At 49.6% G+C, this 27,937-nt stretch overlaps 1 protein-coding gene across 2 annotated transcripts in view; it reads right to left on the bottom strand.

Moving 5' to 3' along the window:
• Positions 1-27,937, bottom strand: part of LCORL (ligand dependent nuclear receptor corepressor like) — a gene marked incomplete at its 3' end in the record, with an annotated part of 420,506 nt that overhangs the window by 10,561 nt on the left and 382,008 nt on the right. The window contains exons 7-11 of one of the 2 annotated variants that reach the window (XM_080660328.1): positions 24,058-24,165; positions 8,669-8,822; positions 6,405-6,568; positions 5,604-5,773; positions 1,324-1,470 (exon numbers count right to left, since the gene is read on the bottom strand). In XM_080660328.1, the coding sequence (XP_080516454.1) occupies positions 1,324-1,470; positions 5,604-5,773; positions 6,405-6,568; positions 8,669-8,822; positions 24,058-24,165 (743 nt within the window). The remainder of the gene's footprint in view (positions 1-1,323; positions 1,471-5,603; positions 5,774-6,404; positions 6,569-8,668; positions 8,823-24,057; positions 24,166-27,937) is intronic. The other variant, XM_080660331.1, reaches the window with a different exon arrangement.

The raw sequence follows: 27,937 nt of genomic DNA, 5'->3' as shown, positions 1-27,937 counted from the left end.
AGTAAGCCCTGAATAAACATTTGTTGAATGAATATATGGATGTCTTTGGTACTATTTATAATAATAAAAACGTAATATGCTAATTAGACCAGACAGCCGAACAACCTTTTGGACATCATTCCGGATATCCTTCTGGACAAAGCCATGACAACAGGGGCCGAGGCAGAGGCTGTTAGGGGCGATCAGACAGGCAGGCAGAGGTGGTTAGGGGTGATCAGGCAGGCAGGCGAGTGGTTAGGGGTGATCAGGCAGGCAGGCAGAGGCGGGTAGGGGCAATCAGGCAGGTAGGCGATCGGTTAGGGGCGATGAGGCTGGCAGAGGCAGTTAGGGGTGATGAAGCAGGCAGGCAGAGGTGGTAGGTGGTGAGGGGCGATCAGGCAGGCAGGCATGCAGGCAGGCGAGCGGTTAGGAGCCAGCAGTCCTGGATTGCGAGAGGGATATAAGACTGCCAGTTTAGGCCCGATTCCACAGACATCCCCCGCGGGGTCCCGGACTGTGAGAGGGTGCAGGCTGGGCTGAGGGACATCCCCCACATGCACGAATTTCATGCACCAGGCCTCTAATCTATATACATAAAAGCCTAAGCAACCCTTACAACCAGTCAACTGGAATGACCGGAATGACTGGAACAACCAGGACAACTGATCACTTTGGTGACCACCAGGGGGCAGATGCTCAATGCAGGAGCTTCCCCCTCATGGTCAGTGCAGTCCCGCAGCACTACCAAGCAGCAGCGGCAGGCACAGCAGAGCTGGGATGAGCAGGAGCGGTGGGGCACCAGGACCTGCCTCGGGCTCCTCCCCAGCCGCCTGCTGCTTTGGCACTGCTACATCCCTCAGGGGATGTCCGACTGCCAGTTTCAGCCCAATCCCCAGCAGTCCGACATCCCCTAAGGGGTCCTGGATTGTGAGAAGGTGCAGGTTAGGCTGAGGGACCCTACCCATGCACAAATCCGTGCACCAAGCCTCTAGTCTGTCCATAGGAATAATAATTTCCACCAGGACTGCTGTGAAGATTAAATGAGATGACGTGTGTTGGAAGAGGGCCAATGCTAATAAGAAAGGTAGCCTTGATCCTTCTGATTTCTTCCCAGTGTGAGCAAACCAAGCCCATGAGGCAGTCTCACTCCTCACAGATTCCCAGGGCCCTGCACGAAGGAGGACTGCAGTGTCATAACGTGACAGGCGACCAACCATCCCAGTTCCTCTGGGTAAGGTGCTTCCTGGAACTCAGGATTTCTAGTTTTAAAACTAGTAGGAGAGTCCCCTCATAAAATGGTACCTCTACTCTTCCCCCCTAACTTGGGGCAGAGGCCTCACTTACTCGGTTTCCAGGGCAGCCAGCTGGGCCTGGAGACGGGCTTGAGCGCTGCTGAAGTCGGCCACCATGGCCTGCATCTCCTTCCGATGTTCCTGGCGTAGCATCTCCACCTCCCGGGCCTGCTGGGCTTGCTGGTCCTCCTCCAGCTGCCTGCAGTGGATGGAAGCACAACTGGGCTGACCCAGCACTAGGGACCCACCTTTTGGGCACTGGGTTTTCTCCCCCTTCTGCTGGGTGGCCAGGTTTGGAGACAATGGGTCCAGGTAGGTTATGCATCTGAGGTCAGGACACCGTGGGAAGGAGGCCTGGGGTGTGTGAGGTGTGGGGTCCAGGATAAGCCCCCTTGTGGAGCCTCTTCTCAGCACTCCCACCCCAGCATTCCATGAGAGGAAACCTCCTCATTCTGTGAAGAACAGCCTACAGGGGGCAGGAGTAGGAGGCAGCTCTGGAGGGGAGCCCTGGGAAGCATTCCCTCTTGGGGCAGGTGGGGAGGCTTGGATGCAGAGCTTATTTATTTATTTATTTATTTATTTATTTATTTATTTATTTATTATTTTTTTTAAAGATGTTTTTTTGTTTTTGTGTTTTTTTTAAATATATTTTATTGATATTTTACAGAGAGGAAGGGAGAGGGATACAGAGCTAGAAACATCGATGAGAGAGAAACATCGATCAGCTGCCTCCTGCACACCCCCCACTGGGGATGTGCCCGCAACCAAGGTACATGCCCTTGACCGGAATCGAACCCGGGACCCTTCAGTCCGCAGGCTGACGCTCTATCCACTGAGCCAAACCGGTTTCGGCTGGATGCAGAGCTTCTGTATCAGAATTATTGAGAGTTAGACTCCGAGACCTCAGAGATCCCCAGTCCAGGAGGAAAGGCAAAGTGGGTGGGGTCAGGAGAGCAGCGTGTGGAGCCAGGGTGCCATGTCCGTCTGCTGCCTCGTCCATCACTTCCTAGCTGTGTGACCTTGGGCAAGGTATGACCGGCTCAGTGTCTTCATCTGTTAAGTGGAGGTGGCAACTGTGGCTACCTTACAGGGCTATTGCAAGAATGACCCTGTTCATACATGTCCAGAACAGTCTGTAGCCCAAAGCAGGTGTCCAGCCATTAGCCATCACTTTGCTTTAACCTAGGTGTGGGACCCTAAGGGGCCTACAGACAAGCCTCAGGGGTGTGTCACCCTCAGAAAGTAGGTGCATGTTTATCGTTTTTAAATTTAATAAATCTTTATTGTTCAGATTATTCCAATTGTTTCTCCTTTTCCCCCCATAGCTCCCCTCCACCCGGTTCCCACCCCACCCTTTGCCCTTACCTCCCCCCACACTGTCCTCATCCATAGGTGTACGATTTTTGTCCAGTCTCTTCCTGCACCCCCCCATACCCCTTTCCCCCTGAGAATTATCAGTCCACTCCATTTCTATGCCCCTGATTCTATTATATTCACCAGTTTATTCTGTTCCTCAGATTTTTAATTCACTTGATTTTCAGGTTCACGTTGATAGATATGTATTTGTTGTTCATAATTTTTCTCTTTACTTTTTTCTTCTTCCTCTTCTTAAAGAATACCTTTCAGCATTTCATATAATACTGGCTTGGTGGTGATGAACTCCTTTAGCTTTTTCTTATCTGTGAAGCTTTTTATTTGACCTTCCATTCTGAATAATAGCTTTGCTGGGTAGAGTAGTCTTGGTTGTAGGTTCTTGCTATTCATCACTTTGAATATTTCTTGCCACTTCTGTCTGGCCTGCATAGTTTCTGTTGAGAAATCAGCTGACAATCGTATTTGTGCGCCCTTGTAAGTAATTAACTGTTTTTTTCTTGCTGCTTTTAATATTCTCTCTTTGTCTTTTGCTCTTGGCATTTTAATTATGATGTGTCTTGGTGTGGTACTCCTTGGATTCCTTTTGTTTGGGGTTCTGTGCGCTTCCTGGACTTGTAAGTCTATTTCTTTCACCAGGTCGGGGAAGTTTTCTGTCATTATTTCTTCCAATATGTTTTCAGTATCTTGCTCTCTCTCTTCTTCTGGCACCCCCATAATTCTGATGTTGGTACGCTTGAAGTTGTCCCAGAGGCTTCTTACACTATCTTCAACTTTTTGGATTCTTTTTTCTTTTTTTTGCTTTTCCGGTTGAGTGTTTTTTGTTTCTTTGTATTTCAAATGTTTGACTTGATTCTTGCGATCCTCTAGTCTGCTGTTGGGTCTCTGTATAATATTTTTTATTTCAGTCAGTGTATGTTTAATTTCTAGTTGGTCCTTTTTCATATCTTCGAGGGTCTCATTATATTTATCGGCCTTTTCTAAGATATTCTTGAAAAGCCTTATAACCGTGGTTTTGAATTCTATATCCAGTCATTTGTTTTCCTCCATTTCTTTCATTTGTGATCTGTTTCTTCGTCTCCCCATATTTCACTGCTTCCCTGAGTTGGTAGGGTAGCTTTGTGTGCTATGTTTCCTATATGGCCCAGTGTGTCGGCCTCCCCAGTTAACTTGAGGTGGACACTTCTTGGTGCACCCCTTTATGGACTGTGTGTACAGCCTTGTTGTAGTTAAGTCTTCATTGTTGTTGGTATCACTGGGAGGAATTGACCTGCAGGCCAGTTGGCTGTGAGGATCAGCTGTATCTACACTGGGAGAAGTTCGGTGCTGGAGACAGCCTTATAGGATTAGCCTTGCCAGATTGCAAAAGCCTCTGTGCTCAGCTTGGAAGGGGTGGAGTCTCAGGGCGGAGCAGACAGTCTGGGCTTCCCGTCAGCCCTGCCCTTGCGCGAGAGTCTCCAGACCTCTGCCTTCCGCGGTTCCCGAGATTCCGCCTGACAGTCCAGATGTCCCCCGTAGAGCGTAGGTCCCCAGGGGCTCGCCCGGAACTGTGGTTCAGTGCAGTCAGAACTGGGGTTCAGTGCAGTCAGGAGCTTCCAACTCCCTTCCGCTAGAGATAGCCTGTGGTAACCTCCACAGTCAGTCTTTGTGCGCACTCGCGCCTCCAAACCCCTGCCGCCGTGGCTCCCCTGAGTCTCCGAGTCTCTGTGTGCCTTTCTCTCTACCTGACAGTCCAAACTCCCCCTTTGTGAGCCTGGGTCCATGGGGTTTTGCCTGGAACTGAGGTTCAGTGCAGTCGGAACTGGGGTTCAGTGCAGTCGGGGGCTTCCTTCCCCCTCCGGCCAGAGAAAGCCAGCCAGGCACTCTGCCGCCCTTCCTCTCTGCTCGCGCATGTGTCTCCGTACCTCAGCTCTTTGCCACTCCTTCTCCGTGAGCTTTCCTCTTTCCTCCTAGTTGTAGAATTTCCACTCAGCCAGCTTTCCTGTGGTTCTGGATGGTGTCTGTTCTGTCTTTTAGTTGTAGTTTTGAAATTGTTGTGCAGGGCAGCAGTTTAGGGGCTTACCTACGCCGCCATCTTGGTTTCTCCCCATTGTTCTTTCTTTTGTCCTCCAGTAGGTGCATGTTTTTGTGTGATTACATTATTCTCCCAGGGGAGGGGCAATTGTTTTCTGAACTGGAGGGGGCTGTCCCCCAAAATGGTGAAGCATCCTTACCCTGCTCCCACCTCCTTATTCAGTCACGTGGTGAGTCCCTAACTGAAATTGAGGTGTCTCACCTTGGCCAGGTGGGCTCATAGCTGTTCTTAGATGAGTGTTTCACTTGTACAACTACTCTCACTTGAACAACTGGGATAAAATGGACAACATCCTTGGAAGATATGAACTGCCAAAGCTCCCTGAAGAAGAAACAGCCCCAAAAGTCCTACAGCTATTAATGAAGTTAAAATTGTACTCATGAACTTTCCAAGAAGTGGGGGGTAGGGGAGGGCTGTGAATTCAGGACTGATAATGAGCTATCCAGTCTGGAGTAGGTAATGGTAATGCCACCATCTACTGAGTGCTCCCCCATGCCAGGGGCCTCTCGCGCACATTTCCCTGCCGTCTACAGCAGCCCTGCGAGGTGGTGCCATCTCCGCTACAGAAGAGGACAGTCTTGGAGAGGTTAGCGGACTCACCCAAACACAGCTAGTTAAGGGCCCACAGCACTGTCTCCCTAAGGCTGGTTTTGAGGATACCTTTGGTATCATTAGGTCTGATTCCATAAATTCTCTGATTTGTAGAGAAATTGAGTTCCTGCCTCTATTTCAGGGCTAATCCCTGCATCAAGGGAGTCATGTTAGTGAAGTGCTGGTGGGTTCGGGAGTATTTTCTTTGGGAAGGTGCTCTGGGGGGATCCGAGGCTCCCCGGGCGGCACTGGAGGGAGGAAGGGAGGGAGGGAAGCTCTGAGGCTGGAAGACAGACCTGCGCTGGTCGCGGAGCTGCAGCGCCTCCTGCTGGTGCTGTTCCACCTCGGCCTGCAGCTGCCTCACCGTGTCCTTGAGCTGGGAGTTCTCCCAGAGGAGGCACCCCTCGCTGGGAGTCTGCTCAGCGGTGCCCTTCGGGGAGCCTGCGGGGCCTGGGCCATCCCCACCCTGGGGAGAAGGTAGCCAGGAGAGTTGTTTTCAGGAGGCGCAAAGGCGGACACGGCCCAGATGTGCCCCTCCCGGCCTCCAGCCTCCACAGCAGGAGGGAGCCACTGAGGGCGATGTACAAATGCACTGTGTGAATCCCTGGAGCAGGACTGGGGAGAGAGGTCTGGGCTCCTAGGAGGTCACTGTGCTACCCAGCTCAGTGGGAATCATGGATGAGCAAGCAGGGGCCAATGGCCACGTCTGACCAGGAAGCTCATGGAGAGTGGGCTCTGAGCTGGGGTGACCAGGCTGCTCCCACCATGGGAGCAGGGAGGTCTAGACGGGGAGAGGAGCTCAGAGACATACCCCAGCAGACCTGAAGCGGGGGAGGGGGAGGGTGCGGACTGGCCGCCTCTAAGTCCTGACTGATACCAGCACCCCGAGAGGCTGCTGTGTCTGAATTAAAAACATGGAGAACTCTAAATCTGTGTTTTGCTTTACAAAGAGGGGAGTCTGCAGGCTCGCCAGGGACCCCCTAGTGGAAGCAGAAGGGTCCTCCCCATTTCAGACAAGTACGCAGCCTCTCCTTTAGGAGTTTTCGATAGCCTTCACCGCTTGGAGAGGGGTGGGGTGGGTGGGCCAGGGCGCTGACCTCTGTGGTGTTGGCGTGGCCCTCGCTGTCCCCTGCACATGGGGTGATGGGCTGCTGCCTGTCAGAGCTGCCCAGGGCCCTCAGCTCGGCCCGCAACGCCTCCAAGTCCTTCTGGTGCTCAGAGCAGGCGGCCTTCTGCTCCCACAGCTCCTGCCTGAGGGACTCTGCAAAGGAAAAGCAGCAAAGGTCAGGTGTGTGCAGTGAAGGTCAGTGAAGGTCAGGTGCACTCAGCAAAGGTCAGGTGTGTGCAGTGAAGGTCAGTGAAGGTCAGGTGCACTCAGCAAAGGTCAGGTGTGTGCAGTGAAGGTCAGGTGCACTCAGCAAAGGTCAGGCGCACGGGGAGGCTGACGTCTGTCCTGGGGTAGGCGCTGCTGAAGGCTTTGGGTCAAGCTCTCCAAACTTATTTCAAGATGGCAGTCAGTAACAAGAGTTCCATTTGCGGTGCTAAACCCCGGCGAACTGTTCACAGAAGCTCTACAACCATCCTATCCAGACGACCCCTCCCCTTTTTATGGTGTGGAACCCGGGCCTCAGAGAGGTTGAGTGAGGAGCCCAGAGCCACACAGCTAGGAAGTTGTGAAGTCAGGATGCCACGTGTCCAGTGGTTCTTCTTCCCTCTGCACCACCTCGGAGACACTGCCGGGTGTTAGGAAGGTGGCGGGTTCGAGTGGGGCAGCCTGAACCAGCACTGAACCCTGAGGCAACACTGGGCCTCAGCACCAAGTCCATAGACCAAGGGGAGAACAGGGAATTATCAATGACCAGGGGCCTCTTCCGGGGTTGCAGGTCTCCAAGTCTGAAATTTTGACATTTATGCCAACTCTTAAGGGGACAGAACATGGGTTCCCCTTCCCCTGGGTGTGAAGTCTTGGCTGGAATGTGGGGGCAAGAGATGGCACATTATCCCAACAGAACCAAGTAAAACCAGAATCATCCGAAGAAACAGACATGCCCTCCTCAACTCAGGGCAGGTACAGCCAGAAACTCACATTTCTCCCGAGGATGGTGCTGGTTTCTAGGGGTGCACTGCTGTGATGGAAAGTCAAAGGAAGCAATCCTTTCAAAATGACTATTTTTGGGTAGAGTACACACTATGCAGTGACCTATTTATTTTTTTAAAAAGAAGATAATTTTTAAGGACTAGCATATTTAATACTTTTCTGTTATGGACTTTTGAGACTATATTTTAGTTATTGCAAGTGACTTTTGAAATACTGTTCCAATAATTCCATAAGCTATAAGATAAGCACCCGGCATGGGCCTCAGTACATAGCAAGTGCTCAGCATATATTTGTAAGATAAACGAATGACGTTTAGAGTGAAAATCAATGATATTGTGAAGTGTATTAGTTGTGAAAGGTTTCCCATATGCCTCCTAAGCTTCTCTCAAAGGTATAGTATATTAAACACATAAAAGAGCTTAATATATTCTGATGACATTATGCTGAAAAACTTACCTGGTCATGTTTTCTCCTCCATAGAATTTTAATAAAGCAAATTCTATGGCTTTTCTTTAAAAAAAAAATCCAGACACTGCCTCATTTTTTGAACTCCATTATCACAAAATGGCAATAAAACCCTTCAGCAAAGCATGAACTGTACTGTATTCATTACCTTCCCCTCTTCTCCCAGCACTCACCCAACCATCCACTTATTCATCCATCCATCTACAAACCCAGTTATCCATCTATCTGTCCACCTGTCCATCCGTCTGTCCATCTATCCCCCCACCCATCCATCCATAGATCCACTCATCCATCCATCCACCCACCTATCCAGCATGTCTGGGTCCCCACCCCAGTGTATCACTCACCCTCTCAACCCTCGCACACTGACCTATACTGCAGGTCAGGTGTGTCTCACACAGACAGGGAAGGCCTCATCCCCCCAAATTTGCAGAAATCTTCAGAATGGAATGAGAGGTTGAGGCAATCCCAGAAAAGTCCAGATATGGTCAACAATAATGAGAATGATCATTCACTGGGCTCATGCTATATGTTAGGTGTTCTCTATTTAATATCTCACCAAATCCACATTACACCCCTATGAGGTAGGGCAATTGTAACTCCATTTTATGAAAAAGGAAGATGAGGCTGAGGGCGACCCACCCCAGGTCCCCAGGTCTCACAACCAACTGCTGGCAGAGCCAGGAGAGTCACCCTGGCCCACTCCCTCATCCCCGCGGCCCCCGCCCCCCCCCCCCCCCGCCTCCCGTTGCCCCTGGCTCCCCATGTGGACCCCTTAGGGGTGCGGCTGGTGTGTACCTAGCAGCAGAGCCTGCTGAGCCTGCAACCTCGCCTGCTCCCCCTGGACCTCTTGTCGGACCTTCTCCTCCAAGGCCTGGCGCTCCAGCCGGAGTGCCTGCTGCTGGATCTGGAGGCCGTGGCCGGATTCCTTTTCCAAGAGCTCTTCTGTGGCCTGTGGGGAAAAGTGGGAGGAAGGAAGCATAAAATTGGGCACAGCAGGGGAGACCTGTCCCCTCTGCCAAGTTCCTCCTCCGAGCTGGCACCGGCAGAGCACTCACCACTCCCTGATGGGGGGCTTACCAGTCTCCTCTCCAACCTGCCTGGGATGGCAGCGATGGCCTGGCCACAGCAGCCATTCTGGACCATGTGAACCCAACCCTGGTCCACAGCTGATTGGACTAGAGGGCCCCTGTTCCAAGCTGGACCAGTCAATGGGAATTTGGTGTTAGGAGGCAGGAGGAGAGAGAACAAGAGAAAGAAACAGGCAGACACTGACTAGATGCCTTCAAAGTTAACACTCAGGAAAACAGCCCCACCAGCACCTGATGATAGGACTTCTGACCTCCAGAACCGTAGGGTAAGAGCTGTATTGTGTTAGGCCACCCAGTTTGTGGTCATTTGTTACAGCAGCAATAGGAGACCAATAGAGTTTCTTTCTCCTTTTTTGGCAACAGAGCGTTCCAGTTAATACATTTTGAAATGAGAAACTGAGGCTAGAAGAGATAAATTTGCGTTTCCAAGGTCACACAGGAAAGATGCAAGACTTATCCCCTCTGCCTCTCCTTTTATTTTTACAGAGGAGGACACGGGCTCAGGAAGGTGAGGTGACCTGACTGACGATAGGTGGACAGGGGGTGGTGGAGCAGGACATGGTGGAGGCAGGATGGTAGCCATGGGCTGCAGTGTCCACTCCCTCATGCAGCCTCTGGGAAGAGTGAGAAACAGGAGCACGAGGCTCCCCTGAGAGGGGACAGAGCCATCCTGGAGCCTGAGGCAGCTGACTGAATGGCGCAGCGCCTGGCCTCGCGGATCCCCAGCCAATGGGGAGACACGGTCTTACTCCTCCCAGGGGAGACTCAGTCCTCTGGGGTGAGTTTACTGAATCAGGCAGCAAAGGCTCCCACTATTCAAACTCTCCGATTGTTCCTCCTCTTGCTGCAAGACTCACAGGACTCCAACTGGTGACATTCCCATCCCCATTGAAACAGGAATGGAGAGGTGGAAGCAAAGCTTTGCAAAAGACCTTGTTGGAGAAGCTGATGACGGCAGCTCGCTGGTGGAGTCCATCTCTGGGTTGTGTGAGCCAGAGCTGGCCCATAGTTACTGGTGAAGCAGGAAGAAGCCTCCACAGTACAGGTGAGCCCCAGGTGGGTGTGAAAAGCCAAGGCCAGCGTGGCTTTCGGGTTCAAAGGCTTAGAAAAAGAGCTGATGTGCCAATTGACACACAAGACAAGAAAAATTAATTTTGAAACTATGGGGGAAGCCAGGGAAAAGCTTAACTGTAGTAGTTAAGTTCCACTGAGTCTCCATTCCCAGCTGCTTTCATTTACTAGAATACACAATTGCCTTTTAGGAATGCAAACAGACATATCAATGGTAATGTTTAGTAAACAGTAAGATTATCAGTTTAGGGGGGAGTGTGCTTTAGGCCAGTGGTCGGCAAACTCATTAGTCAACAGAGCCAAATATCAACAGTACAAGGAATGAAATTTCTTTTGAGAGCCAAATTTTTTAAACTTAAACTTCTTCTAACGCCACTTCTTCAAAATAGACTCGCCCAGGCCGTGGTATTTTGTGGAAAAGCCACACTCAAGGGGCCAAAGAGCCGCATGTGGCTCGCGAGCCGCAGTTTGTTGACCACGGCCTTAGGCCATTGAGTCAGCAGTAGGTAATAAAATGCAAATTCACCCTGTGAATATCAAAGGAGTCCAAGCTCAGCTTTCTGGTGGACTTCTTGCATTTATATTAATTACTGTTGATCTTGGTTTCCAGCAGGGTGGTGCTCAGAGAGCGCGGAGCACCCATGCAGGTGTGAAGGCTGGAAGATGTGCTGTCATCAGAGAACTCCAGAGGGTAGTCATTGTGTTTGGGCCAGGACTCTGAGGTCACCGTGAGGTCACCGAGGCAGAATATAACCTGATGTCCACTCATCACTGTACAACTGTGCAGCAGGAGCCGGAAACAAAGCAAAACGTAGCTGCCAGAAGCAGAAAGAGAAGCCTCCTTCCTCCTGCAAGGTGCCTCCAGCCCTCTCCTGACAAAGCTTAACACTGTGCTCTTTGCAAAGGAGAAATGCTTCGAGGGTCCAGATCATGATTGCAGGACAGGCGCTGAAGGGTGAGTTGGGGTCTCAGAGGCAGTAAATTGAGAACAGAAGTGCCGGGAGCCATAAGGCAGAGTTCGGTCTTACTTCCTGGTCAGCCCTACTTCCTGATTAAGCAAGAACAAAGAAAGCCCGCCCGCGCCAAGGGCCAGAAGAACCTCCCACATCAGAATAACCAATCAGCTAGGACAGATACCCAGTCCCCAACCAATCATCCCATGGCAACTCCTTATCCTACCCCTCCCCTCCTGAGTGCTTATATACCGCAACGCTCGAATAAAAAAAGGAGGCTTGATCAGAACCTTGTCTTGCCTCTGTTCTTCGCGTTCCTTGTTTGTTTCATTCTCTTAGGTGGTTGCTGCGTGCCCTCGTTGCTGCCCCGCGGGCCGGGGCATCTGGCGCCCAATGTGGGGCACCCTGGGGACCCCCGACGAGAACGTCTACCGGAGAAGCCCTGGCCAGGCACCCCCCCAGAGTCACCGCGAGGACCCGCGAGTGAAGACTCAGCACTAGATCACCATGGTCCCACCCGCCGTGAGACAGATCAGAGTAAGGTAGGTAGACGATTTTTCAAACAAGATTTCAGAACATTTCACCCCTTTTTGCTCGACTGCTATTATTGGCTCTCTTGTTCGATTCCTTCCTGCCCACTAATAAGCACTCACTTGCTGATTTGGGGAAGAGTGAAGGGTACCCATCTCCGGCTGTGAGAACTCTGATTCACTTGAATTAGTATTGTCGCCCGGCCTTCTTGTCGCGAATTCTCTCCAATTAGACCTACTCTTAAAACCTTGAGCTTGCTTTGAACAAAAGGTCGTTCACCTCACAGACTCAACAAAGGGAATTCCTACTCCCTGACAAGGGCAAAAGGGGTCTTCCCGTCTGTGCGGATCCGTGTAGGCGGATTATACCTACCGACTGTTTCACACAAGCAAGGGAGTAAAGGGTAGAGTCGAAAAGAGAGTAATTCCGCCTGAATCCCTGGGTTGACGGGAAAATTCAGGCTGACCTGGAACGGGGATTATACGTCCCAGAGGCTTACGTGGGGGAAGGGGTCACTCGGAGAGCCATCCAGTCGACCAATAATGGGGAATTCTTTGAGTACCCATGAAATGTTCCTTGACGGTGTCAAGATATCCCTCAGAGCGCGAGGAATAAGGGTTAAAAGAAAAGACCTTAGGCAGTTCTTTGAGTTTGTTCATGATACCTGCCCTTGGTTCCCCCTAGAAGGAACTATTAATCAAAAACGCTGGGAACGGGTAGGAGATGCCCTACAGGATTTTTATCGGGCCCTTGGCCCTGAGAAGATTCCCGTTACTGCCTTTTCTTATTGGAACCTAATTCATGACATTCTAAAAATCCATTCTCAGGACCCTGATGTTAAAGAGGTCATCAAAACAGGAGAGGAGATTCTTAAGGAAAACTCCCGTCCCCCCTCAACATGCCCTTCAGTCGTTATAGATCTCCCAGGAGAACCCCCAGAGACCCCTAAAGACCAAAAACCTTTAAATATTAAAAAAGAACCAGAAAAACCACAAGAAAAAATCCCCAATATCTACCCCTCGCTTACCTTTAAAAAAGATTACTCGGATCACCTAACCCCCGAAGAACAAGAAACCTTAGATGAGGAGGCAGCTCGCTATCATGATGACCCTTGGCGCCTAACTGCCCCGGCGCTTCATAGACCGCCCCCCCATAATCCCAATTCCCTAGTTCATCCTTCTCCTCTTCCAGATTTTAACTCCCGTCCATCTGACCCCATCAGACAAGCTAAAATAACCCTTGCCCGAGAAGTTTCTTCTTTAAAGGAAATTTTACAGCAGAAACGAGAGCATGTCCAACTTATTAAAGAAATTCAAGCCCTCGAGGCTGAGCTTTCCACCCTAAGTCCTACCCAACAGAATACTCCTCCCTCAACAAAATCACCCCCCAACAGACGAAAAACTAAAACTAGAGCCCCGCCCCAGGCCCTATCGGCTAAAAACAAACCCCCTCTCCTTGCCTTCCCGATCACCCGCAGTCGCGGCCCTAAACCCCCCTCAAAAGATATAGGGGAAGAGGAAGAAAACTCCCCTGATGAAGATGATACTCCCCCAGACTCCCAAAATCCTGATCAAGACCCTACAGATAATGACTCTGAAACAGAGGACCCAGACCCCGAGCCCCAACACAAGAATCAGAAATACCGTCGCCTAAACCTTAAACACATAAAAGATTTAAAGGCGGCGGTTACTAATTACGGGCCCACGGCTCCTTAAACAGTAGCTATACTCGAAAGCCTGAGTGATCGCTGGCTAACTCCTAATGATTGGATTTTCTAGCCCGAGCGACACTCTCGGGGGGTGAATATGTCCTCTGGAGAACTGATTTTGTTGAAAACTGCCGAGAAACCGCCCAGCGCAATAGTGAAAGCAAAACTTCACGCTCTTGGACGAGAGATAAGTTACTGGGCCGGAGTCCCTATGACTCCAATGAGGCACAGGCGGCCTTCCCCCCTGGGTTATTAGCTCAAATTCAAAACGCAGGCCTTAAGGCCTGGCGCCGACTCCCCCCAAAGGGCTCAGCCACAACCTCCTTGGCCAAGGTCCGACAGGGCCCTGATGAGCCTTATAGCGATTTCATCAGTCGCCTCACTGATGCCGCGGAACGGCTGATTGGCGAGGGCGAGAATGAGAGCACATTTATTAAACATCTTGCCTATGAGAACGCCAACCCAATATGTCAGGAAACCTTAAGACCGTACCGGTGTGGAAGCCTTTCTGATTATATCAAGTTATGTTCAGGGATTGGTACTTCCCACTCTCTTGGCCTAGTTATAGGGGCAGCTTTAAAAAACTTCGGCCTGGAAAAACAAAGAGCCTGTTATAACTGTAAACAACCTGGGCATTTTGCTCGTGACTGTCCTACAAAGGAGCCTCAGACGCCAACCCTCCAGAAACCCCCCTCTAACAACTCATCAGATCGAAAACCCCCTAGAATCCCCTGCCCACACTGCCGGCGTGGTCCTCACTGTGCTAAAGAATGCTACTCTAAAACGGATATAGAGGGCAAGCCTTTACCACCAAAACAGGGAAACTTCCAGAGGGGCCAGCCCTCGGCCCCAAACCAGGGACTGAATCAGGGGGCTATCCGATTCGTCCCACAGACGCTACCCCCTCAACAGATCCTTCACACTCAGGAGTCAGTTCCCTCCTCCGGGCCACCCCCGGCAGTGCAGGATTGGACCTCTGTCCCACCGCCAAATATGTACTAACTCCCGATATGGGTCCACAAGCAATCCCTACAGGGATTTATGGACCATTACCTAAGGGCACCATGGAACTTATTTTAGGAAGAAGTAGCTTATCTATGAAAGGATTAGAAGAATATCACTACTTGCTCCTGGGAGAGGTGCAGAGAATGTACAGTTTGAATTTGAATTGCCATTGGCTTAGAGCAAAGAATATCCTTACATGGTATTTTTCCTGGTTTGTATGCTTAAAGAATGTGGTTTCTTGTTCAAATTAAAATCTTAGTTTGTATTTGGAATTTAAAATCTGTAATAAGAAATGAAACTCCTAGGAGACACCTGATTGGTGGTGTTGCTCTTAAATCAATCAGGGGCAAAGCAGATGTACAGTCCTTAGTTCATCCTAGCTTGATGCCTGTGTCGGTGGCCAGAGCTGTTTCATGCCTGAGGCACATAAAATGATAAAAATAAAAAAATAAAAAAAAATAAATAAATAAAAAAAATAAAAGAAATGAAACTCCACTCCTGAAACAGCCTCTGGTGTGGAGAAATTCAATGGTGGCAGGAGAGGGCAAAGCTATCTGCTCTCCTGCAATGAGATTACTTAAAAGTTTTCTTTAAAATTCATAAAATAATCCACAGGAAGATTCTGATCTTGGCCAAATTGGGTGTTAGTTATAAAGAAAAAAAAAATTTGAGTTCTGTCTTTTAAGCATGAAAAAATGTGGCCAGATCTGTTGCAAAAACTTCCCCTAAAGTAAGCAGGATGTAGGGGAAGGGAGAGACACGTGGCGATCCAATATAGACACCACTCCCCAAGAAAGCCACCATAAGAGGCCTCATATTCGCCATCTTTCCTTTTTCCAGCTAATGAATTAAAGTTTTTACAAATTCATAAATGCATCGGGGATTTCTGTGCTCATGTAAAGCGAAAAGGCCAGTTTAAAAACGAGTGCGCATAGTTTTTGAGCTGGGCTTGACACTTTTCTGTGTACAGAATAAAAACCCTAGAGATTTTAGCTTTAAAGATGGCGAAGATGAACTGGGAGACAAATTAAAGCTAGTTTCCCAAGGCCTTTTAAGCAGCCCCTTTTGAAATTCCCGCCCTGAGGCAAGTAACCAGCAGGAAGTAGATAACAAGTTTGCATATGAATGGCAGATGCAAAAACTAGTAAATCATATATGAATATAAATATTTGATGGTTTTTTTCCATGTTAAAATTTCAAGGCCTTAACAGAGATGATTCTTGTAAAGCTCCAAGGGCCCAGAGTAATACAAGAAAATTATTCTCTCTTCTTAAAAGAAACCCTTTTAAAACATCTAATATACTTGAAATTGCATGGTATTATTCTACAATGTCATTATAATTTTTGATATTTTACAAACAGCATATTGTACAATTAATCCAAACAAACTTAAAAATCTAAATTTTTTTTTAATGTTTGGCAGCAATTTAAAAGGGACATGAAAGGATTCAATTCCTTCCACTGTGTGAAAGGCCCCTTGGGAAGGTACTTGAGCATTCTATATTGGCCCTTTTTTGTCAAAAGAAACCCTCTTCTCACAATTCAATTGCCCACAGCTGTTGCTTGAGTTTTCAGTTCATTCTGAGGTTGAAACCTCATGTTGGATGGTACCATAGATCTGTCTCTCGCACAATGGTGTGAGCTGGGCCCTCCCTGGAGAATAAACCTGGGTTCCCCAAGATATATGATCAATGCCGGGGCCCCCCACCAGTGGGGGGATCCCAAGGCAGGTGCTGGGCATGGAGGCCACAGGGGCATAGGCTACCAAGGAGACAGAACTGAACCTTACATCACCCTGCTTGGCCCCGGAGGATGGCTGGTTAGTCAATGACGGGTAAGACTCCTCAAGGGAGGGGCAACCTAAGACAGGCACAGTCGCAGGGGGCCATCAGGAGAGAACTTGGGGGTCTACAGAGGTGTGGCACAGATCCTCACCCCCCCAACAGGGGCTTGAACACTCGCCCCTTCTGAGGGAGGTCTCCTGCCCCATGGCTGCTTCGTGCTTCCCATGCCCAGCTCAGATTGGGACCCAGGCAACAAACAGATTTGGCCCAGCTAAGACTGAGACCCAGTTACAAACAAGAGACTTGGCCCAGCTAAGACTGAGACCCAGGCAACAGAGAAGTGGTTGATGGCAGCTGCCCTATACCTAAATCTAGCCTAAATCCAGGAGTGCTCAGGGCTTTCTCAAGGATGCATATAATCCTTTCCATTAACAAAAATTGTTGTTAAAGTATTAAATTTGACAGTAAAATAGTCAAGTTTTCAGATTAATTTAAATTGGCTAAATGAAATAAGGGAATATTCAAGAAAATCTAATTGTACAAAAGGCTGTTCCTAAAGTATTAACCAAAATTTCTATTGGTAGTTCATTTCATGTTAAAATCACTTAACATGCAATGAAACCTAAAGCAGTCATATTTTTGTGCAAAAAATTAAAATTTAAAGTTATCAAGACTGCATTATATATTTTCCAAAAGCCTCCTAATAATTAAATCAAAAAAAGGGGGGGATAGTGGAGTAATATTATGTAAGGAAAAATACCTTGTAAGTAATTACATCTAGAAAAATTTTTACTTTGAAAATTAATTTTCATTTGTTACGCTAACAGCAAGACACCCATGAAAAACACACATGGTGTCAAAATAAGCCAAAGGAAAATTAGTTGGGCAAAAATAAAAAGGATCCCAAGTCAAATTTATAGAAAAGACACCTTTATTAACTTTTGGTAGAGAATATGTTTGTATATTTTCAGAAAAAAAAAACAAACTCCAGGACCATGTGGATTCCTGCAACAGAGAGGAATTAGCAGGAAATAATTCAGCCATGAAGACGAGACGGCATACGCTGAGGGGCTCTTCTATAGGCCCTACCTGCAACCTAAGACAGGCACTGGATCAGAGCGATTCAGTTAGGCCAATGACGGGTAATGCAGGCGTTAAACCAGGTATCCCGAGTCTCCCGACCTAAGACAGGCACAGCCACTGCAGGGAAGGCTCTCTGGCCTTAATTCCAGGCTCTACCTCTCCTCCCCAAAAGATACCGAGAGCCGTTACCTGTAGGCTTGGGAAACCCACGGGAGGAGCTGGGTCACTACTCCCTCGCTCGGTTAAAGCCCACTCCCGCTTAAAAACAGAAAGGGAGGAGATGCCGGGAGCCATAAGGCAGAGTTCGGTCTTACTTCCTGGTCAGCCCTACTTCCTGATTAAGCAAGAACAAAGAAAGCCCGCCCGCGCCAAGGGCCAGAAGAACCTCCCACATCAGAATAACCAATCAGCTAGGACAGATACCCAGTCCCCAACCAATCATCCCATGGCAACTCCTTATCCTACCCCTCCCCTCCTGAGTGCTTATATACCGCAACGCTCGAATAAAAAAAGGAGGCTTGATCAGAACCTTGTCTTGCCTCTGTTCTTCACGTTCCTTGTTTGTTTCATTCTCTTAGGTGGTTCCTGCGTGCCCTCGTTGCTGCCCCACGGGCCGGGGCACAGAAGGCAAATCTTCTAGTACTGGATATGTCTGATGACTTTTACTTCCTAGTATTTGATGTCTGATGACTTTTATTTAATTCTCACACCGTGTTGGCATGATCGCCTGCTGCCGGAATGAAGGCCTGCCTCCCTGGGTGTGATTTTAAGCTGTGTTGTTACAAACGTGCTGCTCAGAAGCATGCACACAACAAACACTCAAAGCCAACCTGAGAGATGAAGGCTGTTTCCCATGTCACCAGGGAGGTGGACTCAGTAATCCCGTTTCTATTCACTTGTTTCCAGCCGCCAGGACACCAGAGACAGGGGCATTCTTCTCAAAGAAGGAGACGAATCCCCTCTCCCCAAAGTAATTAAGGACCCCAGTGTTCTTCCTCCAGCCAAAGCACACTTTTGAAGGAGTTCCTCATCTAACCTTCTAACCACCAGGACTCAAAGTGGTGTCTCTGTCTATTTGTGCAGCTGTCATGTCAAGTATCAGTTTATGTATATAAGGAAGTGCTAAACATCAGCCACATGCAGGCATGTGAGGGGCAGGAAGGATAAAGATTAATAAAAAAAGTTCTTCATTTTAACAAACTTACGGTTCAGTGCCGGGGACCAACAGGCCATGTAAATGACAAAACATCCCCCTCCTCTCCTACACATTGTTTACCTGGCATTTTGGACCAAGCACATCATTCAAAAGGAGCTGGGTGCTATTTAAATATTTCACAATGGCCCTAGTCCAGTGGTCGGCAAACTCATTAGTCAACAGAGCCAAATATCAACAGTACAACAATTGAAATTTTTTTTGAGAGCCAAATTTTTTAAACTTAAACTTCTTCTAACGCCACTTCTTCAAAATAGACTTGCCCAGGCCATGGTATTTTGTGGAAGAGCCACACTCAAGGGGCCAAAGAGACGCATGTGGCTCGTGAGCCGCAGTTTGCCGACCACGGCCCTAGTCAGTTTGGCTCAATGGATAGAGCATCTGCCTGCTGACTAAGGGGTCCCAGGTTCCATTCCAGTCAAGCACATGCCCGGGATGTGGCTCAATCCCCAGTAGGGGGCGTGCAGGAAGCAGCCGATCAATGATCCTCTCATCACTGATGTTTCCATCTCTCTCTCCCTGACACTCTGAAATCAATAATATATATATTTTAAAATAAATAAGTAAATGCTTCACAAATGGACTTGACCATGGAGATCAAGAGTTGGCTAAAAGGCGGCTTTCAAGCCCATCAATCCTTATTTCAAATGTGCACTCTGCTCTGAATTCCAAATGGAACAATCCATCTAGCTGCTCCTTTTCTGGTTACTTGTTTGAGACTCTCCCAGTGAGCTCCCCACAGGGCCAACCCTGGGTGTCTCCTGAGTTACCCACCCCTAATCCACACTCTTGGGTCCCCTCCCTCCATCCCCACCCCAGGCATTTTCTCAGGTTCAGCTCAGCACTCTCTCTAGTGGTAAAATGACCTGGGTGTAAACTGCACAGAAAAATAAAGAGTGCTGCTTCTGCTCCAGCCACCCACTGCAAAAGCCTCCTCCCTACTCCTCCTGAGCAAACAGAGGGTTATTTTCAACCTGTGTTCACAGTGGGTCTTAGTCTTCCAGGCAGTTCACCTCTTCCAATTGCTTCTATTTTAAAGGAACGCCCACACCCAGGAAATCCCTGGAAGGGAGTATTCAAAGTCATTCTCAAGGGCAGCTGACCACCTTTCAAAGGTGCATTATGTACATCTTAAAATAGAACACCTAATGCACTGGGGTTTGGCTGAGATGATTACTGGGGACTGTAATAGACACTATAAAGTCACTTCCATTTATAGAATGTTTAATAGTTTTGAGAAGTGCCTTCATGTGCTTTCTTCAGTTCGTTGGGTGTGGAGGGCGGGGATTATCACCATTGCTTTCCTAAGGAGAAGTAGTATGGGTCCATGGCATAAGCATGGGCCCTGGGGCTGCTCTTTGGGGCTCAGTGTCCCTATATGTAAATCAAGGGTAATGATAACACTTGCCTGATAGGAGTGTTGTGGGATTTGGGTAAAGCCCTGTGGCCTGGCTCACTGTCAGGACCGTATGTGCGATGCCACAGGAGTCAAGGGGAAACTGCTCTGAGAGGTGTTTGGGCCTGAGGTCCCCAACAAGTGGCATCCACGTCCTCACTCTGAGCGGTGCTGTGGCCCTCCCTGTGCTCCTTCCTGGGCTCCAGCCTGGAATCTCCCCAAGGAATGCATCTCCAGGGCAGCCGACCATGTTCCCTGCTGGACGGGACCGGACCCCTCAGGTCACACCTGAGAGAGGGTAGCAGTCCCTTGTGGTCTAGGGACACTCAGGGTGTCAGTGGTTAAGAGCTCAGTGATCATTTGTCTGTTGACTCCCAGGACACTGATGCCCTTGATTCATATGATCCTCCAGGGGTGGTTCAGGGTCTTCCGTGAGCAGGGGGCGCTTCTCAGGCCTGGGGAGCTTTGGCGAGCCCTTGGCTCCCTTCCCACTGGCCTCAGGGTTTTCGCCTCGGGACCTTTCACTGTGTCCTCCCCTTCCTTGTCCCTTCCTGGTGAAGGCACATGCTACCTCAGTGTCCAGGCAGGTGGCAGCAGATGTCACTGTGAGACTCCTGGACTCCCTGGGCAGAACCTCCCTCTCCCACTCCAGCCACACAGCATCTTCCTGTCAGTATTAAGCATCTATCACACAGGTTATTAAGGACACCCACTCCCCCACTTGACATCGAGCTCTCCAAGGACCAGGCCCAGGCCTCATTCCCCCGGCATCCAGCCCCTGCCTCGCAGAGTAGCAGCTCACGCCTGTGCCCAGGTGAAATGGCGTGAATGATCATTAGCACAAACGACTCCCCTTTTCCTCTGGAGCCAGGGCAAGCAGGGGGATCTAGGAAAACTTCCACCGCCTTTGCCCCGAGTTCAGTGCGACCAGACACCAGAGGAGTCTTCCAGAAAAAAGTTTCCCTTCGGAATTACCAAGGCTGGACCGGCTTTCTGGAAACCAGTGAATAAAATGATGACCCCAAGAGAACCAAGGAGATGAGACAGGAGAGACGAGGACAAAAGGCTCAGGGAAGTCACGCTGACGCTGGTGGGACGGAGACACTCACAGCCTGCCCTGGGCGTGTGCTGAGAGCCGAGTGAGAAGTCTGCTCTCCGTTGGCGTCATTAGTTAAATCCTTTTTGACGCACGGAAATGCTGTGGCAGAACAGCTAAGGGCCTAAACACAAACTCCCGAGTCTTGAGGAAGCTTTAATGCCATGGCGCCCGATCCAGCAAGAATGTCACTGGGAAGCTGTCCTTTTACACCCTGTTCTGATGTCCCCGTTTCCACCCCCAGATCAGCCATGGGTTGTTCAAAACCCACTCAGCCTCCTCCTTTCAGACTGGCCTGCCCCTTGCAATGCCCGGGGTCGGGCTGCTCACACACCATCTGGTGACCCTGGGAACTTCTCTAGGACTTCGTATTTCCAGGGCCTAGGCAAAGCTTCGGCTCACTGGGCTGGCATATCATTGGCTTGCCACCAATATTTTTTAATAATACGTTTTTATTGATTTCAGAGAGGAAAGGAGAGGGAAAGAGAGAAACATCAGTGATGAGAGAGAATCACTGACAGGCTGCCTCCTGCACACCCCCTATTGGGGATCAAGCCTGCAACCTGGGCATGTGCCCTGATGGGGAATCAAACTGTGACCTCCTGGTTCATGGATGAACGCTCAACCACTGAACCACACCAGCCGGGCTTGTCACCAATATTTGAAGAAATTACAAACATCCTCTGATTGGCCACGCTCAGAAAGTTTTGTAGCTCAGTGTTGGCAAGGTTGTGGGGGCAACAGCACGCCAGAAGGCAGTGTGGCAGGCCCATCCAAGTTAAAAATGCACGCACCACACCTGGAAGTAACGTAAGGCAATACTGAATGTCAGCTCTAACTGACAAAGAAAAACACCCATGGGCATCGGACCCAGCAAGGGCTACCATTGAAAGAATTAGCACCTGCTGAGCATTTGCAGGTGTAGGTGCTGCCTCCAACACTGCAGCACGTTAATTCACAAAACCCTCAGGGGCAGGCGGAGCATCCGCCGCATCTCACAGACGAGGCAGCTCAAGCAAGGGGCCTTCAAACCATGTGTCCAAGGCTCCCCCGCCAGTAAGAACACAGGTGCCTGGTTCGGGGCTGAGCTCGCTTAACTACTGCACTGCACTATACCCCTCCACAGTTCTGTACTGTCTATTACCATCAAAGTACTTATCCTAGCTAATAAAAGAGTAATATGCAAATTAACCATCACTCCGCAACAAAAATGGCGGCCCCCATAGCCACAAGATGGCAGCACCCAGTCCCCTCAGCCCCGCTGCTGGAGTGTCCGACCTGTCTGCCAGAGCAACGAGGCTGGATCCGCCGCCAGACACGGCAGCAGAGCCCAGACAGCAGGGCTTGGGGGCTTCCTTAGCGTAGAGGCAGCGGGGAAGCCCGAGGACCAGCAGACAGAGCTCAGACAGCAGGGCTTGGGGGCTTTGTTCACAGGGTGATGGCGGGGAAGCCCCAGGACCAGCAGACAGAGCCCGGACAGCAGGGCTTGGGGGCTTTGTTCACAGGGTGATGGCGGGGAAGCCCCGGGCCCGGCAGACAGAGCCCGGACAGCAGGGCTTGGGGGCTTTGTTCGCAGGGTGATGGCGGGGAAGCCCCGGGCCCGGCAGACAGAGCCCGGACAGCAGGGCTTGGGGGCTTTGTTCGCAGGGTGATGGCGGGGAAGCCCCAGGCCCGGCAGACAGAGCCCGGACAGCAGGGCTTGGGGGCTTCCTTCGCATGGCGCATGGCAGTGGCAGGCAGAGAGTGGACAGCAGGGCATGGGGGCTTTATCTCCATGGCTGCAGTGAAACCCCCAGGCCCTGCAGAGAGCAGAGAACCACGGGAGTGGGCCTAAGCCATCAGAAGGACATCCCCTGAGAGCTCCTGGATTGTAGAGGGTGCAGGTTGGGCTGAGGGACCCCTGTGCATGAATTTCGTACACCAGGCCTCTAGTTGTCTATAATAGAGAAAAACTAGGATGGCCTAATATCCAGCATAAGGGAAGGTTAAATATATTGTGGTTTTTCTGTTCAAGGGAACACCAGACAATTGTTGTTTTTAAAGAAAACCGTAAAGCTGATATTTGACATGGAAGTGTACTGATGTGTTACAACCTTGAAGCTATAACAGTGTACGTTAGAAAAAGCAGAGTGCAGGATAGCATACTACCATTTGTGGAAAAAATGCCCGCATATGCACGGTGTGGCTCTGCAAGGAGAAATAAAAGTGAAGCAGACATTTTAAAAAGCAAAACAAGTGGACAGGGAACTAGGGGGAGGGGCGTGCTTTTCGCTGTGCACCTGCTATACCAGTTGAACTCAGCACCGTGTGTGTGGATTACCTATTTGAAAAGAACAAAACAAAACTGATTTGAAAGAACAAGTGACACCTGCAAAGTGCGTCCTAGTGGCCTAATAGAAAACACAGCACTGGAGGATTAACTCCATCACTGAATGTCCCATCGTGTTAACGCTGTCAGTTTATGCGTATTTCTTCCCTGTGCCGTCTGCTCAGAGGTGCCAGCCTAGGACTCCACAACCCACTGTGGAAGGAATGAATAGCGTGATGCTAAGTAGAACCGAATGGACCTGACGTTCATGAGGTTCCCCGCAGCCCCGAGGAGCCCAGGGGTCTGTGCTTCCCTCTGGAAACGGAGCTCCGTGAGGGAGGCGCTGGGAGAGGCGTGGAGCAGCACCTCCCTCGGAGCCCCAGGAGGAACCAGCCCTGATTTTGGGCTTCTGGCCCCTAAAAGTGTGAGAGACCACGGGGTTTCTGTGCTCTAAGCCACCAAGTGTGTGATGGTTCATGGTGACACACCAGGAAGGGTACCAGCCACCGGAGCCGAACAGAGACACTCACAGGCACCAGTTTCTGCCCCGGAGCAGCATCCCTGAAAGGGCAGCCAGTGAGCAGCCATAACAGGGAAGTGGAGGCAGGCGGCCTGGGCGTTGTTATGACTCTTAGGCTTGGTGCTGAGCAGAACCAAAGGCCCCTCTGGGTCCAGGGCCCCTTTCTCTGCCGGGCAGGCTGCTCTCCGCAGGAGAGAAGAATCATCTGACAAGCCTGCTCTTTTTCACACCCCGTGGAGAACTGCTTAGGACTCTATTTTGTTCATGGCTTTCACAGAAGGATTTTGTACTGATTTTTTTCCAGGCGTTTTAGCAGCTCTGAAGGGGACAATGAAAAAGCTCATTAACTCCAGCGTGTGCCACCGGGGACGCTGCAGTGCTGACACAGAGAGACATCCTTAGTTAAAGCCGAAGGAGCCGGGGCTCACCTGGGTCTCCAAGTCACCGTGGGGCGGGTAGTCCAGCTCTGGGGGCCCGTCCTCACCTCTTCGGGGACATCCCTTATTCTGTTGGATGAATTCTTCCAGCCTTAAGACCTAAAAGAGAGGAACAGAAATGCTTGGCATTGACACCTGTCTCCTGGATGTGGCCGTTAATCTGGGAGTTCCTTCTCCTGGGTCGCTCAGTTCTGGGGACAGTGCCCCATTAGACAAATGCAAACATGCTTCCAGAAAGGCCATTTCTTTTTTTTTTTTTTTTAATACTTTTATTGATTTCAGGGTGGAAGGGAGAGGGAGAGATTGAGCCCGAAACCCGGGCATGTGCTCTGACTGGGAATCAAACCAGGACCTCTTGGTTCCTGGGTGGAGGCTCAACCACTGAGCCACACCGGCTGGGCCAGAAAGGCCATTCCTAGCCAGCTGGCTGTGTAGTGGTCCCAGAAGAAGCCGAGCCTGCAGGTTTGCAGGCGTCCACGCCTCCCTCACATTACTTACACACGCCTGGCTATACTGGGGCTGCTTTTCACTGGCTTCCACACCATTTCACACGATTTCTTTCTTTCTTTCTTTCTTTTTTTAAGTTAATTGGTAAAAGAAACAATATGTAATAATTACACAGATAAATTAAGAGAAGAGTAGCTGGAAGGTGCTATTACACGGTAAAGCCTTAATTATGATAATTATTATTCACCAACTAATTGTCAAGTGTCAGTTTAACAGGCTGGCTTCCCTGCCTCAGACTTTGAGAAGAACAAGGCCAATAACCATAAAGGAAACTCAGACACCGCGAACAAATCTTCGTAGAAAACCGAAGACTCCTCAGGCACCGTGCTAGGTATGTGGAGAGGAGAGGAAGGGAGCGAGTGAGAGCAAAATGGTAAAAAAATATCATCCCTGCCGTCAAGAAGCTGTCATCTTACTGCAAAGGCAGATACATGTTTCTAATCACAGCACATGTACAAAATAATAATAGTACCATTAGTGGTGTGTTGGCTCTGGGCCAGGCCAGGACCTAAGCACTTTATAGTATCAGCTCTTCTAATCTTCACAACTACTATAAGGTAGATACTAGTGCAGCCGTGGGCAAACTACGGCCCGTTCGGCTGTTCTATCCGGCCCGCGGAGCCGAAAGAGCGGAGGGTTCTCTTGCTCTCCCCTCCGCTCCTTCACCAGCAGCAGTGTTAACATGGCAACGTCGGGAAACACCACCGCAGCTCCTTCTTCTGAGTGGGCGGATTTATATCCCCCATTCAGTAGAAGGAACAACCTCTCAGTCTTCCAGAGGCTCCTTGTAATGCCCGCGGACGCGTCCCCGACATCACCCTGGGAATGCGTAGACACGTTATCGTGGTGATGTAGGGAGACACGCCCCTGGAGAGCACAGTATCAGAGCATTAGCTAAAAAGGAGACCAACAACACTGTTCCCACTGAAGTTGATGTTTTAAAGACCAAAAACCTTTCAACCCAGTCTACACTGCCATCTACATCTACGTCCCAGGCATAATTTGGAAGTTGCACTAAAGAAAATGTTTAATTTACTGTTTACACATTTTGTTCTTTTCTATTTGTTTTAGTTTTATTTTATTTTTTATTTTTTTTAATATATTTTATTGATTTTTTACAGAGAGGAAGGGAGAGGGATAGAGAGTTAGAAACATCGATGAGAGAGAAACATCGATCAGCTGCCTCCTGCACACCCCCCACTGGGGACATGCCCGCAACCAAGGCACATGCCCTCGACCGGAATCAAACCCGGGACCCTTCAGTCCGCAGGCCGACGCTCTATCCACTGAGCCAAACCGGTTTCGGCTGTTTTAGTTTTAAATTATTTTATTATATTTAAGTTTAATTTGAAAGGCTTTTGTACCTTTCCTTTGTTAGGCAATTTTATTTTGCCTTTGCCATCTTCAATATAAGGTATGTTATTGTGCTATGATTCCTCCATTTTTTGAAGTTTCAAATTATAATAATTAGTGTTTACATTCTTCTTGTTAAAATGTTTGAAATGAATAAAACTATTGAAATAAAAAAAAAAGACCGTACCCTTTTATGTAATGATGTTTACTTTGAATTTATATTAGTTCACACAAACACTCCATCCATGCTTTTGTTCCGGCCCTCCGGTCCAGTTTAAGAACCCATTGTGGCCCTCGAGTCAAAAAGTTTGCCCACCCCTGTACTAGTGGGTACTACTACCAAGAACTTACAACAATACACTGTCCAAGGGAGTCCAGAGCAGATGAATAGGAGTTCGTTAGTGGCAAGGGTGAGAAAAGGCATTCCGAGCAGCAAAGATCGGAGGTGTAGGGGTGGAGGGTGGGTAGGATGTGTGTGAGGACTGAAGGAAGGTTCCATGTCAGAAGGCCTCGTACAGAGAAGTAGACAGGAGGGGGCAGAGTCCTGGAGGACATTGATGGTAAGTCTGAACTGTGAAAAACATGGGAATTAAAGATTTTAGGGGCCTGGCAGGTGTGGCTCAGTGATTGAGAGTCAACCCATGAATCAGGAGGTCATGGTTCAATTCCCCATTGGGGGCTCAATCCCCGGTGGGGTAATGCAGGAGGCAGCCAATCGGTGTTTCTCTCTCAACGTTGATGTTTCTATCTCTCTCTCCCTCTTCCTCTCCCTCCCTCTCTCTGAAATCAATAAAAATGTATCCTAATATGCAAACTGACCGAACAGTGGAACGGCCGGTCGGTATGATGCGCACTGACCACCAGGGGGCAGACGCTCAATGTAGGAGCTGCCCCCTGGTGGTGAGTGCGCTCAGCCAGAAGCTGGGCTCACGGGTGGTGAGTGCAGCAGCAGTGGCGGGAGCCTCTCCCGCCTCCGTAGCATTACTAAGGACCCCTCAGTGGATGTCAGCCTGATGACTTAGTCCCGCAACCCCCCCCCCGCCCCGGGGGCTCCTGGACATCCCCCAAGGGCTCCTGGATTGCTAGAGGGCACAGGCCAAGCTGAGGAACCCCCCCACCCAGAGTACGAATTTTGTGCACCGGGCCTCTAATTTTTAATAAAGATTTTAGGGAAAGAGGAGTAGACCTTGAGCAGACTAGGGTTTTGGAGCACTAGTTCTGGAATCGGCTGACCTGGGAGAATGGGGAGGTAAGCATACAGGGCAGGCTCTCGGGAGACTCTGGAGACCACCCCAGAAGAACTGCAAGGCCATAAGAATGTCTTCTCAGCTTTACATAATGACTATTTGGGGAAGGGATACTTAAAGACTATGAAACCACTTACACTGCATCTTGCTAAGGCTTATGAAATATTTAAGTGAGCTCTGTGAGATTTGTTTACAAGCAGGTTAAGAAAAAGGAGCCTGGGCGAGCCATTCTGAGGGTCTTGACCAAGGCATTGGTGTAGAGAGGGGAGAGGACCTTGGCGCTTTTGTGGAAGGACCCAAAGGACTTGATAACCTGATTGGATGTGATGGTGGGCAGGGTGGGGGACTCAGACTGAGGAGAGCAGAGCAGGAGAGTGGATGTGGTCCAGGGTGACCCTTCCATTCCTGGCTTTGGTAGGTGGGTGGGTAAAGACACCATTACGGTGGCAGAAGAAATGGAGGTTGAAGAGCAGCCTGAGGCACTCTGTCCACCGTCAATCTCCAAGCCATGCCCAGCTGTCTGTAAACACTCAGGTTCTGAGTGATGCTCGGTCATCACAGAGGCCACATGCTACACTAGAGGCAGTGTTAGCATAGTGGTTAACAGTGGGGTCTTCAGAGCCCCATCACCTGGGATGAATCCAGATCCACTACTTGTTACCTGTGTGACTTTGAGGAAGTGATTTACCTGCTCTGTTGCTCAGTTTTCTCATTTGTAAACCAGAGATACTAATAGTACAATGGTTGTAAGGTTTACAAGTTAG

Source organism: Plecotus auritus, assembly GCF_963455305.1.
Source record: "Plecotus auritus genome assembly, chromosome: 1".
NCBI lineage: Eukaryota > Metazoa > Chordata > Mammalia > Chiroptera > Vespertilionidae > Plecotus > Plecotus auritus.
The sequence above is the reverse complement of the archived record's forward strand: the minus strand, read 5'-3'. Positions and strand labels throughout refer to the sequence as shown.